Genomic DNA, 19,818 nt, shown 5'->3' on the forward strand with positions numbered 1-19,818 from the left:
GCTAAAAATGCTGTACTGAGGACCTAGTTGTCAACAACCTAATGAGGATACATTCTGCATGGTGAAATCATTTTTGAGAGTTGAAACCAGTGTGTAAAAGACCAGTTCTAGACTGTAAAAATGTAAGCAGTAAAACATCTACTGTATGTAGAGTGACCATTTTTTAAAAAGTTTTGCTTACACTTGTGCACTTGGAAAAGCGTTGCGTTGATTTCTTTCTTCCTTTTCTGATTCTTTGCAAAAAACACTTTAACATTTTAAGTCAACACTAACTTTCAATTCAACTTGTTTTTTTCATTTTTGTGGTTTACGGCATTTTAACTTTGTGTTACTGCACAATTCAGAAGCTATTAATGACCAGACCAAATAAAAAAACATTCAATAAATAAGTGATCAGACCAAATTTTTAGGGACTTTTTGGATGAACTGCAGGCTATCAGGAAAGCAGTATTTCATCAAAATCACTTCAATCTACATACTAAATGTTTCCCAAAATTGATCTTTCCTCCTAGATTCTGCAAAAACAAGCAAATAAAAAAATGATCTGTGCTCCTCAGCAAAACTGGTTGAACTGCAGGCTGTGTTTAAATAGAGCAGATACGGTAAAATATAGAAACAAAATCAAAATGCAAGAAATATATTATCTTTAGTATGTATAACCATAATTTTTTTTCCCAATATTGGAAGCACCTGTGGTCACTTGTACAAGAAAAATTAAATGTTGTACATGTTGATTTGTCTTTTAATTTAAGTTGTCTCGACTTCCAGCCACACTGTTACAAATGTTCCTGTAAAAATTACAGTAAAATACTGGCAGGCATAGTCACAAGTATTTTACAGTATTTTTAGTGTTACTGCTGTAATTCACTTCAAACCCAATTACTTTATCACTGATAATTTTGTGTTTCATTTTTCTTTTGTCTGATTTGTCTTTTTCAAGAGTTTTTTTTTTTTTTTGTCATTTTGTGGCTTGTTTTTGTCAGTTTTCTTTTTGAGTCTGGTTTCAGAAATTTTGTTTCTTTAACACTTTATGTCTACACTTTACGTTTTTGTTGTTTTGTGACTTTGTCTCATTTTCTGTCATTTTTTTTTTTGGTCGGTTCACACAGTATGTTTTTAGCGCAAAACCATTTTACAAGTATTTAACCATATTTTGAAAAAAAAAAAACAGTACACTACTCTTTAGAATGTTTAGTGTATGGTTGTGCTGTTCCCATATAGGTGCAGGACTCTATTTTGCGGTGAAAAATGAGCCCGAAGTGAGTAGAAAACATGACAGGAGTAAAAGAAAAACACTCAGAAACTGCTTGGGATTCAGAGGGTTAATGCAGGTCTCCTCTCCTCTCCTCTAGCCAGATGGACACCTTCCAACCAGCAACATCTGTTTGCATATCATCAGGAGAGGTCACATCACACAACCTCAGATGCTGTTTTTAGGCCGCTCAGTGCACTCATGCACACATTCCCCCTGGCATTTGTGTATAACAGGAAAGGAGTCTTTGTGGGGGTTTTTCTTAGAATACTCTCACTCGGGTGAAAATTTCCAGTGACTGTTAGCAGGACTTTTATTCTTGCTTTCAAAGAGAAGCAGCAATGAACAACAGTAATTGTTAGCCCCATAGCTACCAGAGTTTAAGTGTGTTTGTGCTTAAAGGATAATTGTTTGACTCAAGTCAGTTGTGGCCATGGTTTTGACTGTATGTAACAGATGTACCTTAAGCCTGCATTCTTTCTAACAGCCAGCAGGGGGCAACTCCTCTTATTCTGATTCACTTTGGTCCATGAGAAAATGATTATACTTCTCACTTTATTTGCTACCTCAGGAAGCACCTTTCTAATAAGTTTATGGTTTCAATTGTTAGTTTCAAGTCTCATTCAATACAGAATTATGTTTATTTTGTAAACTGTGGCCCTATTTTGGTTTTAACTTGACATTAAAATGCTTTTTTTCCACTCACCAGAAGTTTTGTGTGCATAGCCACTTAGCATGTAACTTAACTCTTTATCCTGCTTTCTTTGCCATGTTTTTTTTTTATTCAGTGAAAGACACCCATAAACAAAACAGGGGCCCACTCAGATAAATGCCTCTGTAGCGCTGCTAGATGTCTAAAACTTGACAGAGGCCCTCCAAGTGAGTCGAATGCTTATTTGAGTGCGTCTGTGCAACATTTTATCGTGGTAAAGCTCATAGCATTGTCACTACGTAATTTGAGGTGAAATCTGACTGAATGTCTTTACAAGTAGTGAAAGCTGTCTTGCTGCAGAAGTCGATTTGAGATGCATGACAGTAGCTTGTAGCCTGTTATGTCTGCTGGAAGGTTTATTTGAATGCTGTGCCCACCCCCTCTCATCAGTCCAACCCCCTGCTGTGCAGTATTTTGCGTTATTGGTTCCTAGCTGAGTCACTGTGGGCTTCAACAGTGAGGGAAGATCAGTGACTGACAGAGGCTTTCCCCTTCACCCTAAGGCAGTGCATGAGATACATGCACTTTCTTTTAAAAGTGTTGTGAGAAATGTGTTGTCATGGTCACTCACAGTATACACGCAGTATTTCAGGTGCAAAATGTTTGAGCACCTGTAACATCGAATTTGTAGTTGTGTACATTGAATTTGTATGTGAATCAGCAAATCTGATTTCCCACACTCTGAGTTGTGTACTTGTAAAATAATTTTTTGTATGTGTCGATTTTTTTTTCTTCCCACAAATACAACACAAAAATACACATTCACAAATCATAATTACAGGTGCACAAATCACATTTACAGGTGCACAAATCATATTTACAGGTGTACAAATCCTTCTCTACAAGTCACATATTTCAACACTGACACGCTCACATTTTGCACCTATTGTTGCAGCACACTAAGTGCAAAACATACTTGTGCACCTGTATTGTACGAAGTGAAGTTGAGGTGAGAATTTGAATATGTGCAAATCTGAAAGTGAACTTGTGCAATAAGTATGTGAAATAATTTACCACGAAAATACACAAATTGCTACTTACAACCACTCGAATCCTCCCCACAAGTCACACATTCTGTTTCTACAGGTGCAAATCAGAAATCTACAGGTGCAAATCAGAAATCGTACTTCCGGTCCCGCTGAGATATTTGGTGCAAAACTACAAAACGAGCCGATCTGTGTATAAATTCTATGCTCTGAGATTGACAGACTTTTCGGCCAGTCAGGGAGACGCTTTGCCCGTCCAGCCAATCAGAGGTTTTTATTCCGTCTGAGGTCGCTTTACCGACTTCCGGGTGTGGAATTTCACGATGGAGAGAGTGTAGGGAGTTCTTGTTTTGGACGGCTGGTCTGCTGTAATCTCTATAATGTGCATTTCCCAATGACTCAAATAACTTATCCATTCCTCTTAGTATATTGAAATCAAAGCCTATACCAGTGGTTGGCGACTGGCGGCCCGTGGGCCAAAACTGGCCCGTCAGGAATAATATCTGGCCCGCCAGATGATTTTGAAAATTTGATTTGCCGGGCATTTCCGCGTTTGCACTACTGGTCGGACACAGTTGTAACAGCCAGATTTCACTGAGCAACAGTGTGTGCAAAACATGTGTGTCTCGGGAGTCCTTTTTAATACATCTGTGATCAGAGACGTGTGTCCCAAGCAGCAGCGATCAGCTGTAGAAGCTCCACTGCTCGCGGTATCGCCAGCCCCCCCGCTCGCGGAATCGGAGCGCACCCGCCCGCAGGTTGGCCCGCTGTTCGATTGTTTACAAACATTTTGGCCCGAAGCCACATCGACTTGCCAACCCCTGGCCTACACTCTCTCCATCGTGAAATTCCACACCCGGAAGTCGGTAAAGCGACCTCAAACGGAATAAAAACCTCTGATTGGCTGGGCGGGCAAAGCGTCTCCCTGACTGGCCGAAAAGTCTGTCAATCTCAGAGCATAGAATTTATACACAGATCGGCTCGTTTTGTAGTTTTGCACCAAATATCTCAGCGGGACCGGAAGTACGATTTCTGATTTGCACCTGTAGATTTCTGATTTGCACCTGTAGAAAACAGAGAATGTGTGACTCGTGGGGAGGATTCGAGTGGTTGTAAGTAGCAATTTGTGTATTTTCGTGGTAAATTATTTCACATACTTATTGCACAAGTTCACTTTCAGATTTGCACATATTCAAATTCTCACCTCAACTTCACTTCTTACAATACAGGTGCACAAGTATGTTTTGCACTTAGTGTGCTGCAACAATAGGTGCAAAATGTGAGCGTGTCAGTGTTGAAATATGTGACTTGTAGAGAAGGATTTGTACACCTGTAAATATGATTTGTGCACCTGTAAATGTGATTTGTGCACCTGTAATTATGATTTGTGAATGTGTATTTTTGTGTTGTATTTGTGGGAAGAAAAAAAAATCGACACATACAAAAAATTATTTTACAAGTACACAACTCATAGAGTGTGGGAAATCAGATTTGCTGATACACATACAAATTCAATGTACACATACAAATTCAATGTACACAACTACAAATTCGATGTTACAGGTGCTCAAACATTTTGCACCTGAAATACCTCCATAACGCAGAGTTAGATGCAGAAATACAGTTGTGCTCATAAGTTTACATACCCTGGCAGAATTTGTAAAATGTGCTCCATTCTTTAATGAAAACATGAATGATCAGAGCAAATACAATTGTATGACAATAAATAGCTTTGTCTGAACACCAGCCCTAAATGAAAGAAAGATGTTTCCATTAACAAGCATATTTGCTAAAAAAATAAAGGACAATATTTCACAAATTTGGCCAGGGTATGTAAACTTATGAGCACAACTGTACGTGCATGTCTGTTATATAAAGGACCATAGGTAGAGTACACAGTAGTCACATAATCAGAGGGAAAGTAAAAGTGAACAGGCATCTTTAATGTGCAGTTTAACCAAAGCAAAGGTGCTGCAAAAGGCGGTTCATCTTTACTGAAAACCAAATCTAATATCAGAAGAAATAAAATAAGTTTTTAAAATGAGTGAAAACTGACTTTTATGCTTTTAGTCATTTTTCAGTTACATTAATGGACTCACCAGAGGAATCATTTGTAGGAACAGAAGCTGAAAAGAAAGCAACATCAATATTTTTACTTTATTTTTTACTTCAGTACAGTAGAACAAATATTTTATTAGTTCTTGTCAGATGAAAGTTTTCAGATAACAGGAAAAAAAAGTGCTGAATTATGTAGAAACACATTGCTTCTTGAAAAAATCATTCTAGTTGTTACTTCAGGCTGTACTTGGACACAACAGTGCATTTAGTTTGATGCATGTTTATCCTGCAGTGCAGTACAGTTTTGTGCAATTTTAGTATGTAAACCTTTGTTTACATTTCATAATATGCTGCATTACACAATGGCATAGAGTTTGTCACATTAAATGATCATAAATAAAATGGTCATGTTGATTTATTTATTTTTTTTTTGGAGGAAATTTAATCTAATCAGTAAAAAGAACAACAGAATTAGTTAGCAGAAAAATAATTGTGAGCACCAGCCTTGACTGAGAAACTTGCTAAGTTTAAGTGTAGTTTGCAGATTCACAGATAAAATGTAAATTTGTAGAGTTTGTGCGTGCCGAATGTCTGCTGAAAGCAAAAGTTTAGGTGCCAGGTGGTTCAATGCAGCCATTTAAGAAAAGATAAAAGACACGATAACGCTTGTAACTCTTTTTAAAAGGTTTCCGTCTACCTTGAGGACACTGAATGATAAGGTTTGTTTTTTTTTAAGGCAGACTAAACTCACGTTTCTCCTCCCTGTGCTGAAAGTCAGTGATGTGATGTTGCAGTTAAGCCTGCTGCCTGTGGAAATCCCTTATCGTAGTCGCCACAACACTGTGCTGCCTGTCTGATTTCAACCTGCTTCTGAGTGATGCTCTGCTGCAAACCTCCTTCTACTTTGTCTGTGTGTTTGTGGTACAGGGATGCATAACTGCAGCCACAAACACCCTAATAGGCTATCATTTATTGATTTTAGTTAGTGTTTGCTGGTATTGTATCCCTATAGAGACAAAGATTTCAGAAACAGTGCCTATAAATATATTCATCCTCTTTGGAAGCGCCCCCCCCCCCCCCCCCCACACACACACACACCTTTTTTTTTAAATTGAATAGTTTGACTTTTTTTGACAAAAAACACTCTTTCATCTCACAGTAAAACAATTTTCTACAATGTAATGTTAAATAGTTAGAAATAAAATGTGATTGCACCAGTATTTGCTCCTTTCAAGTCGATGTTTAATAGATGCACCTTTGGCAGCAATTACAGCATTGAGGTTTTGTGTAGAGGTGTCAGTCAGCCTTGCACATAGGGACACTGTAATTTTGCCACATTTTTCTTTACAGTATAATAGTGCTATAATAGTGCTCAAACTCTGTCAGAGTGTATTGGGATCATGAGTGAATGGCCCTTTTCAAGTCCAACTACAAATCCTCAACTAGATTCAGATCTGGGTTCTAACTCGACCAGTCCAGAATATTCACTTTGTTGTCTTTGAGTCACTTTTGTATTATTTTGCCTGTCTGCTTTGGGTTATTGTCTTGCTGAAAAACAAATCTTCCACAGTTGTTTTTCAATCTGGATCAGATGGTCCTCCAGGTTTTCCCAATACTTTGCTGCATTCATTTCACCCTCTACTTCTACAAGCCTTCCAGGGCCTGGTGCATCCCCAAGTCATGATGATGCCACCACCATGCTTCAGAGCAGAGATAATGTTTTTGTTTTTTGTTCTTCCAGTCCATGCAGCTTCCTGTAACCCACATGACCAAAACCCCATCAGCCAGTGAGCTGAAGTCTCGCTCAGATTCTTGTCTGCTTAATGCAGAGGACGTGTTTGACCTTTTGGAGAGCGTCCTGAGTGATCTGCTCTGGATATTTGTATTCTCTCTGTTTTGAGCCAAATTTAAATGGCAGCATCGAACATGAGCGCAGTTTTCACTTGGAACCAGAAACTCTGATGTTGACTTTGTAGGTGTCTTTGCTAATGATGGTACATCTGACAGTCCCGCAGAGGAAAATAACCACAGTCAAACTGCAGAGGTTTGATCATGTCGATCAATACCGATGACTCAGCAATTGACTCCTTTTGGCATTGTTCCTTGACAGCTTTAAAACTGTACATCACAATTCTGAGTCATCTGATGCAACACTGACATTGCTGTTCTTTTGCGCTGCGGTTTCGTATCGACGTGTTTGATCGCTGGCTGGTTTTCTCCTTTTCATCTATTCCAATTTTTGTCATTTCTTGCAGCCCGTTCTCTAATTCACCTTGTTTTTCTAGCCCCCCGTTTACCTCCACATGATTTCTCTCTTAAAACTTGGTGTGACAGAAAAGAGAGAGATGAGGTGGTGGAGAAAGACGACATGCATAATTTAGGCTGCTCGGCTGAAGCTGGTCTGTGCCAACTCGGGGAGCTGGACCAGAAATCACTCTGCCCCCTCGTCCTTGCAGTTGTCCCCTTGAAAAGCTCCTTTCAGTGACTTTTCTTGATGTTTTCAGTATGTTAGGAAAATATTATAAATCATCTGTAATTTGTATTTTATCTCTTTTCACTATTGGATGGAACGTACCTCTGATAAGTGTCAAATGGCCAAAGAGACTGGGACATCTTTTGACTACTAGAAGAACCATGAAAATGCAGACTACTGTAAAAATGTAAAATTAAAGTTGTATTTTTGAGAAACTTGCAGCATGAGATGCCTTTTTCAGATAACAGTGTGCCAAAATGAGTAGAATCTGCAATTCTAGGCTTGGCAGGTAAATTTCATAGGTCAGGATGTTCACCACCATAGTTTAGCCTGTTAGCATGCTAGCTTGACATCTGCTTCAACCCTGAATTGCATAAACATGACAAATTCCAAGCAGTTTTAGGGCAATTTTTCCTGCTATTGTGTTTTTACTCACTGTAGACAAATTTTTCACTGCAATAAAGTCCTGCACCTCTACTGAAACAGAACACCCATGACTAGAAGTGGAAGGAACTTAATGTTCTGCGCAGTATGTGGCACACTTGTAATACCATAAATCAGAAAAAGCAAAAACTAAAACGGAATTTCATTGATTTATTTTTACAAAAATGGGAGAAGGCGTCGGAATTAACATGTAAAGCACTTTTTGGCATGGCATCTCTATGATGTAGGCGATTAAACCAGACTGCGAGGTCTGGTTGCAGGGTGGTTGTTGCGATCTCTGGAAGGAAAATGAGCCTCTGATGTCGGTCTGCTTGCACCTGCCAGTCCCTGGCTGCATTCAGTGGGGCCAGATCGGGGTTTGAGGGGATATCCCTCGGCTTGTCCCCTCCTGAACAAACGATGGTGCGTGTCAGCACACATCCTGACTGTTAAAGGTTGGCCGTTGATGGATACCCTATTGCACTCGAGTTAATCGGCTAGACCCCTGAGGACCTGGTTATGTCTCCACGAAGTCTGTTCAAAATTTCACATTAATCTGTCATGTAGTTGTAATAAAGCATTTAAGTCTCTACTGAAGAGGTTAAATGACCAACTAACCCCAAAGGTTCGCAGCTTTTTTTGAATACCATGTTTTGACTAGTGCTGTCTTTATGTTGCTCTTAATGATGCCTTAATAAAGACCCAGTTAAATTCTGTGAATAGACAAAGACCAGCAGGAGGTCAGAGTGCGGGTACAACCAGAGAGAAGAGAGCATTTAGCTGTCAAAGTTCAAGCTTTTCGTTTTTTTTGTTTTATTATTATTATTCAAATGTGGTGTTGTCTTTTTAGGGATAATACACATACCATTATGAAATGTAGCCACACAAGAGATGTTTTTGTGAAAATTCACACACTATTGCATTTTTTTCATGAATATCTGTAATTATTTGCCTAAATTTTAAATAACTACCCCTCAAAACTGCAACTTAAACATCAGAAAATCTACGCCTCAACACTTTTGCACCCGAATTTGTTCTGCTTTATGCCTCATTTGCTCATCCCACACAGTCGAGTCATTGCTGAAACCTCACTGAATTGACTCTTAATTGTCAGTCTTTTCAAGCTGGAAAGGGTGACGAAACTGTACTTAATTCTTTCCCCATAATGAGTGAACTTGGTAGCAGAAAAATGAAAAAGGAGAGTTTACATTCCTCTCTACCTCCAGCTCTGTCAAATGTCATTCTTCGGAGTAAAACCCTTATTTTCTCTTCCCACACTGTCGTGATTCGTCTCGTTTTTCAAGCTGTCATGGCAGCCCAGCTCCTCGCCCTTCGGCTGTCTAATTCTTCTTGTATTCCCCAGAAAAAGCCCAACAATGTGGGCCGATCATTAACTGTGCCGTGAACTTTCTCCTTCCTTTTCTGTCCCCTCTGGACGGCACACTGGCTGCACTTCACATGGCCCGCCGAGGCGACGAACATGACGAGCTGCCAGCCGATTGACAGTGGAGATGTGTGTGAGGTAGAAGCTGAGGATTGGTGTGAAAGAGCTGCAACAGCCCTACAGAGCTGCTTTAACCACATCCTGCTTCTGGTGGTAAACAAGCTGGGAGATGTTTGGATGGAGAGAGTTTTGCCACTTTGTCATGCTGGGTGATTTTTGTCCCTGTCTCTGATTGTGCTACTCTTCTGTCTCTGCCTGTCTTTACTTTCAGAAACCACACATTGCAAAAGGCAGAGCTTCGAATCTGGAAGTCTGGCCGCAGATTTCGAGGTTTTATTCTCATGGAAGCAGCTTAAACAGTTAGCTCAGGGGTCTCAGACGTACGGATGACTTTGCAAAGTGTAAAAAAGATGGCAAGTTTCAGAAGCAAATTAAACAGTGAGTAAGTCAACTTAATATAGAATGCTGCATCAGACACTTGCACCCTGAAGAATAAAGTTCTGTGTAAATAAATACTTGGTGTGGAAATATTTAAAGATGCTGATCATTATGCAGTATAGGGCTGGGCGATAAATCGAATTAATTCGATTCATTTGTCTTTTCAAAACCTGACGATTTGAAAATTTGCCAAATCGTAAAATCAAGGTGAGCTTAAATATATAACAATACAGATTCTTCTTCTGCCTTTCATGACTTGTGCACTGGCGTTTGCTTCCGCCTCTCCTCTCGCCAAAACACTCACACCCCCACCCCCGTCATGGTGGACACAACAGCAGACGAAGAGTTGGTCGCGAGAAAAGGGCCTCATGTTACATTAATTATATGGAAGTGGTTCGGCTTGGACAAGACTAGGTTTGCCAAAGTACTGTGAAAACGAAGAGTAACAGCACAACTAACCTCTTTCAGCACCTCCGGCAGAGGCATCCTAAAGAATGGGAAGAGTGCTCGCAGCTATGGGAGTGCAGCATGGCTAGCACTAGCCATAGCAAACAGACCACAAAGAAACAACAAAAATTGATGAAAATCGTAATCGTCCAAGATGACTAAAAAAATTGAGATTTTATTTTTTGGCCATATCGCCCAGCCCTAGAGCAGTATAATGCCAGCTTCAGTACCAAAGAGTTCTGTTTGATGGAACACTATTGTTCATGCACTACCACAACTTTCATGTATTGTGTAAGTACAGGGGGGATAAACAAGCCTTCTTCCTTACTATTTCTCATTTTAGTTTGTGTGCTGTGTCAGTTCAGGTGGTCAAGATTACCACACAGATGTGGAAATAAATGTAAACTTTAAGAAATCTCTCGATCTTGACAAGTTGACAAGTAATTCATTGTTCAGTTCCAGATATCTGCGATTGTAGATACTCTGATCTGTCAGTTGTGATGTGTAAAAGAGAAACTGGGGCATAATATTGTTGAAATTGCACATATTTTTCTTAAGAAATTTTAGGTTGTTCATTATGTTTTGTACGAAAGACATTTCGTTAATTGTAAGCATTTTCAGAATGCACTTTTTTTTTTTTTTTTGCACTAAACCAAAGGGGAAAATGAGTAATTTCAAGGTTATTGTGCTGTGATTTTACTGGTCTGGGCCACTTGACATCAAGTTGGGCTGTATGTGGCCCCTGAACTAAAATGACTTTGACACCTTTGAGTTACATTTTGTTATACACACGTGGACAAAATTGTTGGTACCCCTCAGTTAAAGAAGGAAAAACCCACAATTCTCACTGAAATCACTTGAAACTCACAAAAGTAACAATAAATAAAAATTTATTGAAAATTAAATAATCAAAAACAGCCATTACTTTTGAATTGTTGATTAACATAATTATTTAAAAAAACAAACTAATGAAACAGGCCTGGACAAAAATGATGGTACCTCTATAAAAGATTGAAAACTATTTGACCAGAGTGACATGATTAACTCAGGTGTGTCATTTAATTGACATCACAGGTGTTTCCAAACTCATAATCAGTCAGTCTGCCTATTTAAAGGGAGACAAGTAGTCACCCTGCTGTTTGGTGAAAAGGTGTGTACCACACTGAACATGGACAACAGAAAGCGAAGGAGAGAATTGTCCCAGGACATCCGAAAAAAACATTATAGACAAACATCTTAAAGGTAAAGGCTATAAGACCATCTCTAAACAGCTTGAAGTTCCTGTGACAACAGTGGCTCATATTATTCAGAAGTTCAAGACCCACGGAACAGTAGCCAACCTCCCTGGACGTGGCCGCAAGAGGAAAATTGATGACAAATTGAAGAGACGGATCATTGGAATTGTATCCAAAGAGCCCAGAGCAACCTCCAAAGAAATTAAAGGTGAACTCCAAGGCCAAGGTACATCAGTGTCAGATCGCACCATTCGTCGTTGTTTGAGCCAAAGTGGACTTCATGGGAGACGACCAAGGAGGACACCACTGCTGAAAAAAACTCATAAAAAAGCGAGACGGGAATTTGCAAAGATGAATGTTGACAAACCACAAAGCTTCTGGGAGAATGTCCTTTGGACAGATGAGACCAAACTGGAGCTTTTTGGTAAGGCACATCAACTCTATGTTCATAGACTCAAAAACCAAGCATATGAAGAAAAGAACACTGTCCCTACGGTGAAACATGGAGGAGGCTCAGTAATGTTTTGGGGCTGCTTTGCTGCATCTGGCACAGGGTGTCTTGAAAGTGTGCAAGGTACGATGAAATCTGAAGACTATCAAGGCATTCTGGAGAGAAATGTGCTGCCTAGTGTCAGAAAGCTTGGTCTCAGTCGCAGGTCATGGGTCTTCCAACAGGACAACGATCCAAAACACACAGCCAAAAACACCTAAGAATGGCTGAGAGAAAAGCGTTGGACTATTCTAAAGTGGCCTTCTATGAGCCCAGATCTGAATCCCATTGAACATATGTGGAAGGAGCTGAAACATGCCATTTGGAGAAGACACCCATCAAACCTGAGACAACTGGAGCTGTTTGCTCATGAGGAGTGGGCCAAAATACCTGTTGACAGCTGCAGAACGCTCATTGACAAATACAGAAATCGTTTAATTGCAGTGATTGCCTCAAAAGGTTGTGCAACAAAATATTAAGTTATGGGTACCATCATTTTTGTCCAGGCCTATTTCATTAGTTTGTTTTTTTAAATAATTATGTTAATCAACAATTCAAAAGTGATGGCTGATTTTGATTATTTAATTTTCAACAAATTTTATTTATTGTTACTTTTGTGAGTTTCAAGTGATTTCAGTGAGAATTGTGGGTTTTTCCTTCTTTAACTGAGGGGTACCAACAATTTTGTCCACGTGTGTATAAGATCAGAGACTATTATCTAATCCATTATCCACATTCTGTTGGATCTTGATTTCTCTTTTCACCCAACAGCTTTAACCTGTTTACAGTTTGGCCACAAACTGCTGTAATGAGGTTCATGGTCCCTAGAAAATGAAGCCTAATGACTTTGGTGACATTGATGTTTGTGTGTTTGACTAAAATATACCTGCTCTTCAATAAATTTCCATTATATTTAGTTTAAACTGTCAAGCATTACCTCATTTCCAGCTTTTCACATATAGCTACTGTTCCTGGACCCCTTTGTGTCACATTATAATGCAATGGATGCCCTTTAGCAAGATTTGTTCAATGTGCAAGGTAGTCCAGTACCGCTGTAGAATTCCCAAAATGTCCAAAATAGAGACCATAGGACTTTCGCTTAATGTCTTCATCTGGTGCCATCACTATCTCAAGTTTTGAGGCAATGAGAAGCTTGTTTTCTAGCAGGTTTAATATTGTGAAAGTTTGTAGTAGTAATACTAGTTTGGAGCCAACTCTGAATAAATGTTCAGTTAAATAATTTTAGAGGTTTCCATTTGGTTTTGGGTCAAGTCAAAGTTGTGAAAACCTTCAGGTGTTCTTACTCTGCTGACGTCACAAATGTCGGATTAATCTTGGAAGGCTGTTGATCTCGCATTTTCCTCGGTATGAGAGTAAAACCCGATGATTGTCTGAGTGAGAATTTGGACGGACAAGAAAATATCAACCAACCATCCTCTATCTTCCTTACATAGGAAATAGAACTGCACCTTTTATTCATCTGCATGGTTCGAAAAGGGGCTGCAAAGTGATTCGGAGGATGCAAGCACTGTCGCCTTGCAGCTAGAAGGTCCCCGGTTTGCATCCAGGCCTAGGTTCTTTTTGCATGGAGCTTGCATGTTCTCCCTGTGCATAGGTGGGTTTTCTCCAGGTTCTCCAGCTTCCTCCCACAGTCTAGAAACATGCAGAGATTAATTGGTGATTTTAAATTGTCCGTAGGTGTGAGTGTGATTGATTGTCTCTATGTGTAGCCCTGTGACAGACTGGTGACCTGTCCAGACTGTCTCCTACCTTCACCCAAAGTCAGCTGGGATAGACTCCAACCCCTAATGAGGATGACTTGTTGTATAGAGGGTGGGTGGGTGGATGGATGGATAATAGATGATTCAAAAAGTGTTTGAAGATATTGGAAACAGCTTCTGAGCAGTTTGCAGAACATGACTGCGGAGTTTTTTTTCCCCAGAGAAACTGATTCAATTTAATTCAGTTCAATCTTCCATTGTCAAAACAATAAAATTTTGTTCAGAGCATTCATACACTGCATAGCAATGATATAAAGTGCAAGATAGTGCAAGTCCCAGTCCCATAAACACCTACTGTGTAAAATTAACACACAATAGCATAGAGTTTAATTATTCAGTGCAGGAACAAATCTATAAATATGAGCAGTGACGGTGGTACTGCAGCACACAGACGGAACATACAGTTCAAGACTTGGCATCAGGTAGTAGAGTGGGTTGTTCACTAGTTGCAAAGTTGGTGGTTTGATCCCCGGCCCTCTTCATGCCTTGGGCTGGACACTGAATCCAAACTTGCTTCTGTTGCCGTTGCTGTGTGAATGTGAAAGAATAGTGCTTTTTCATTGCAGACAATTTACATACATGCTAGTTTTAAATTGGGAATCGCCATCTAATGTTGCCTTGATGACACCTTGTGTAAAACACTGGCAGCTTTGACACAATTTTGAGTATCTGACACCCTGAGAATGAGAACAGGTGTCCTGGCAGTGTAAGATTCAGCTTTCATCCTTTATGCATAACCTGCTACATCATAATCAATAGACAACTGTTGTTTAAATTAACTACGTCTTTGCTTTTGTCTTTCAAGGACCCAGATTAACTTCACCGTGGCCATCGACTTCACAGCTTCCAATGGTGAGCCTTGTTGTAAATACCACTTTAATGCGCACACACACACACACACACACACACACACACACACACACACACACACACACACACACACACACACACACACACACACACACACACACACACACACACACACACACACACACACACACACACACACACACACACACTCTCACACTCACTCACTCACTCACTCATAGGCTCGCATGAAGATACACAATGTCTACTGAACGCCTTGGGAGCGTTTGTTCTAATATATGCAGATGGGAAATCAAGTGTTTCCTAATGGCCCTCTCCATCACACTTGGCAGCTAAAACTCAGCACAGTTACTCGCTACGATGGCTGTGATTGAGGGACTGTGTTATCCATCTACCCTTGAGCTCAGTTATAGCGGGACGGGTGGCGACAATTGAGTCAAATCCTATTAGATCAAATGAGAGCTTTCAGGCAGTGGATGTAAAAAATAAACGTGATTGAGGATGAGGTGTACTTGATCTTGTCGGCCTGTCGCTGAAATCTGGCGTTTATTAAAAACAGATGATATGAAGAGTCAGCTACAGGGAGATCAGAATAAGCTCTCACTTTCATATTACATTAAGGCAGTTAGTAGTCAATTTAAGTCCATCAGCGAAGCTATGATGGATCTAATCAGGTTCTGGTGCACACAATCACAACTGGTAAACAACTAGTGGTCTATTAGTTTTTTTTCTACACTGAAGCACAAAAAAATAAACACCATTTAAACAGTTAAGAGTTCAAGCAGCTCTTCACACAGTGCCGACGGTTCCCATTAAGCACCATTTATCCCCCACAGGTTTTTGCAATCCTTCAAAACACACACAGATGATTATATAATATAGCATACGGTATACCTCCGGTCAGGTTTTTTTTAAACATGTGTTAAGAGCAGAACTACAAAAATGATTTTACTGTTTGTTTTTCTGTTTTATTTTGAATTTGACCCCGAAAAGGTCAAATATGGAAAAAAAAAAATAGACAAAAAAATTTTTTTTTTCATTAGTCATGTTGTGGGATGCCTCTGATGTACATAGAATATAGGTTAATGAAGTGTCTGGAATTTTTTTTAAAAATGGCAAAAATGTATTTTTCACATCTCAGATGTTGTTATAGGAGGCCTTTAGTGTATAAAGAATACAAATATATATTGAGAGAAAAAAGATAGGGAAAAATGTATTATTTAACCACTTAAATGTTGTTGTTGTGTGTGTGTGTATATATATATATATATATATATAATATATATATATATATGCATAAATGAATTTTTCATCCATTATATATTGTTTTAGGAAGATTTTAATGCATCCAAAATTAAAAGAAACATTTTTGAAAAAATAAATATTTTATAAAAATGGGCAAAAATGTTTTTCACCACTTCAGCATTGCAGGATGCCTTCAGTGCATATAGGATTGTAGAAAAAAAATAGAATGTAGGGGGGAAAAAAAAGATGTTGTTGGAGGCCTTTGATACATATGGAGTATAGAAAATATACAGGAAAAAATAGCTAAAAGTTTCCTTTTCAGATGTTGTGGTAGAAGACCTCAGATGCATAAATTGCAGGGGTTTATTTATTTTTTCTATTTTATTTCTTAGGGAAATATTGCAGTATCGTAACATTGGCCCTTCTTTGCAGCAGAATTTTTATCTTATACATAAATGTACAATAAAGCACCAGTGTTGACGGTTGTTTTCCTTGGCATCATCTGATTCCAACTCATTATTACTTTGTCTTCACAATTTTTTTTTTTTCAGAATTGCTAAAAATGTATAAATACGGTTAACTACTTATGAATTTAACGATTTAAGTTGGCGCCTAATTGAACAAATCATTCAGACTTTGAGTCATCAGCTTCCCAAAAGTTTCCCAAATTGTTGCATCAGTAAAGTACATTTTACTTACCTATTTTAACCCATTTTAGAAAACTCATTCCCCTGAGCCAGATTTTGATTTAGTGATTACCCAGTGCTCCCTCTTCCACCACCAGGCCACCCTGCCCAGCCCACCTCCCTCCACTACATGAGCCCCTACCAGCTGAACACCTACGCCATGGCCCTGAAGGCAGTGGGAGAGATCATCCAGGACTACGACAGTGATAAGATGTTTCCCGCGCTGGGGTTTGGAGCCAAACTGCCTCCTGATGGACGAGTTTCACATGAGTTTGCTTTGGTAAGAACAAAAGACAAGAATGTATTCCAGCTATTAGGCCTTCAAACAAGCCTCCTGCAGCCATAATGTAAAGAACTTGAAGAAGAACAAAAACTCACTAAAAATGAACCAAAACCACCTTTTTAAGCTTTTTTGTGTTCACTTTTAAGCTTATTTTTATTAACTTTCTCTGCTCGTATAGTTTACTTTCCTGTGCATTTTTTTTTTCCAGCAAAATATGTTTTTGTGATCTTCCTCAGTAGATAAATACACAACATCAAAGACTGTCTTCACTGTGCAGGTCTATTTGCTGCTTAGTTGTGTGTATTTTATTCACACAAACCACCGGTAAAATGAGTCGTACAACATCGGAGGAGTTGTTAATTGACCGGTTCAGATTTGCAGGTTTTAATGTCGAGCACTCAGACTTTTGATGAGCAGTTTACACCACCTCCTGTCAAGAACAACATGATCAGAAATCCTGCTCTAACAGGAGCCTCAGATGACCCCAATCTGCTGTAAACCAGGTCACATTTGTAGAAAAGTCAGAATTGCTCTACTGGAAAGGGTTCTCTTGGTACAGTTGAGCAGTTTAATTCCAAGTAAATTGCTTAACTGAATAAAATTACTCCTCCTAATTCCTGACTAATCCATAAATGACAAAAGAGGCAGCGCCCAGGTGTCACTCAGCAGGTGCACACTTAATTATGCACAATTTTAAGGCTTAATACAATTTAAATGGAGATGTTATGTAAAAATTCACGTATTGCATGGTTGTCATGAATAAGGAAATTAGCTATAGAGACCAAAACTGGTTTTGTACCAGGCTGTAAAGATGTTTATTTCTGCTGCAAAATTTAGCTCAAGCGGACATTTGGGGAACTGCAACTTGAACATTTTTGCTTTGCATTTGCTTACTTTGTATTACTTTGTAGAGTTCACTTTTCCAGCCAGATCACATTAAAAGCCTTAACATTATCAGAGTACTATAATGTGTAATATACAAAAACATCTAATATGTCTGTTACCTTATCTTTTCTGTATGTGTGCCTGGTTCAGACTGATGAAGTCAAATACAACAGTCTTGGAATAAATTCTGCTTTCATAAAAGTTCCTTGCTATAAATGGAATGAAAACAAACTCCAGCCTCCAAACTGATCACACAGTTCACTCAGAATTTTTTAACAAAAATTACGAGAAGATAAGATAACCCTTTAGTAATGAGTGGGGAAATTTGCAGTGTTACAATAGAAAAGATGAAGTTGAAGCATAAAATAAAAATAGACTAAAATATACACTACTACTAGTTCTAAAAATAATATTGCGCAATAAAAAGACTACGGAAGTAGCATATATAAACTGTAGAAAGAGAATTATTTCAACTTTTTTTACAGTTGCTCATTAGATAGGCTGTGTAGAGAGCAGATAGAAGACACAAATGAAAACAAAACATGTATAGTAAGTACAGGTACCATTTTTCGCTGTATTTATAACACGTGTGAGCATTTGGAAAAATGTTGCACATGTTTGTTCCAGATTTTTCATTTTTATAAAAGACAATCAATTTTGTTTTGTGTTTTGAATGATTCATAACATTATGGCTATGTTATGCTAAAAAAAATGTTTTTCTAAGTTCTTTCTAGTTCTAGTCTTGCTGTTTCCATAAAGGTGCAGTGCTTTATATTGCCATTAAAAAAAGTGAGTGAAATGGGAGAAAAAATTGACCAGAAATTGCTCAAATAATTCATTTTCTTCAAATATTTGCTCTAATTTTTCATTCCATCTTGACTCTATTTGTTCCAGCTGCCTCTCCAGTGTCTCCATTTAATGCATCTCTAAATAATCATAGGTCCAATCATCTTCTCAATTTGCCTTTTCGTGCAGAACGGGAACCCTCAGAACCCATACTGTACGGGTATTGACGGCGTAATGGAAGCCTACTACCAGAGCCTGAAGTCGGTTCAACTGTATGGACCCACCAACTTCTCCCCTGTCATCAACCATGTGGCCAGGTAACACAAACACACCGAAGAGTCAAAGAATTACATGTAAGCAGTGTTAAATTATGCACTTTTTTCCTTTTCAGTTCACGTTAAATCAAACACAGGCTTTCATATTTGCTGTCACTGCTTAATGGAGCCACTTTGAAAGAACTCCGAGTACATTTCACCTTGGAACTGACACCAGCGTGTGTTCTCGGCTTTTCTGTAATGAGCTCTGTTGCCAGGTAGCTAACGAGAGTTTGAAGGACCTGATTGCTTATTTGTTTGTGTCTGTGTTTCGCCGAGAGCATGATTTATGCCGCAGAGAAGCCGAGCAGGCACATGATGCAGACAAAAAGAAGAAAACATTAAGAAACTATTCCTGTGAGCATGTAATTAAAGAGGTGTAGTTGAGTGATGTCTCTCATCAGGTTACTTCACATATCTGGGAGATAATTTACAGAAATACTGACAGTAATTGCGTATTTACACGTGAAGAGGCAAAGTCTGGAGGGAAACGGCGAAACATACAGATGCAGCAGTTTATGCATTCAGCCTGGAAAGTCACCTTTGTTAGCCTTTTCTCTCTACTTGTCAGTTTACCCATGAAAATAATCACTGATTTCTTCTTGCAGAGTGTCAAATGAGAGGACAAGTTATCAACACCACAGACTTAGCATTAGCTTAGCATAAAACCTGAACTGGAACACTGAATCTGGTTGGTTTAATCCTTAAACAAGCAAATCTGAAAACAACAAATTGTGTTTTTCTCTAGGATTGTGCATCTTAGCAAACCACTAGAACCTTATGTGGGCTTTTTTAATTTTATACTGGGGGGGGGGGTTATGGATTAAACAAGCAAGACGTGTTAATTAGCAAGCTTTAGAAGCGTGGGTGTTAGGCTGCTGTTGCCATTTCTATAGCTTCATATTTAATGGGCAGTTTATTTCTTTTCTTCTGACTTTGTTTGACTAAAGCACTCTTCTAGTCCATGCAAATGTCAGATAAACAAACTGAAAATTCAAATATTAGCACACTTTTACCTGGAAATACAGAATATATCACAAAGTTCATATGTT

At 38.9% G+C, this 19,818-nt stretch overlaps 1 protein-coding gene across 1 annotated transcript in view; it reads left to right on the forward strand.

The window, feature by feature from the left end:
• LOC110950992 (copine-8) overlaps positions 1 to 19,818 on the forward strand; it is a 138,994-nt gene that overhangs the window by 101,076 nt on the left and 18,100 nt on the right. The window contains exons 14-16 of the mRNA XM_022193878.2: positions 14,545 to 14,591; positions 16,597 to 16,778; positions 18,642 to 18,769. Of these exons, the coding sequence (XP_022049570.1) occupies positions 14,545 to 14,591; positions 16,597 to 16,778; positions 18,642 to 18,769 (357 nt within the window). The remainder of the gene's footprint in view (positions 1 to 14,544; positions 14,592 to 16,596; positions 16,779 to 18,641; positions 18,770 to 19,818) is intronic.

The sequence above is a fragment of the Acanthochromis polyacanthus genome, chromosome 1 (genome assembly GCF_021347895.1).
Source record: "Acanthochromis polyacanthus isolate Apoly-LR-REF ecotype Palm Island chromosome 1, KAUST_Apoly_ChrSc, whole genome shotgun sequence".
NCBI lineage: Eukaryota > Metazoa > Chordata > Actinopteri > Pomacentridae > Acanthochromis > Acanthochromis polyacanthus.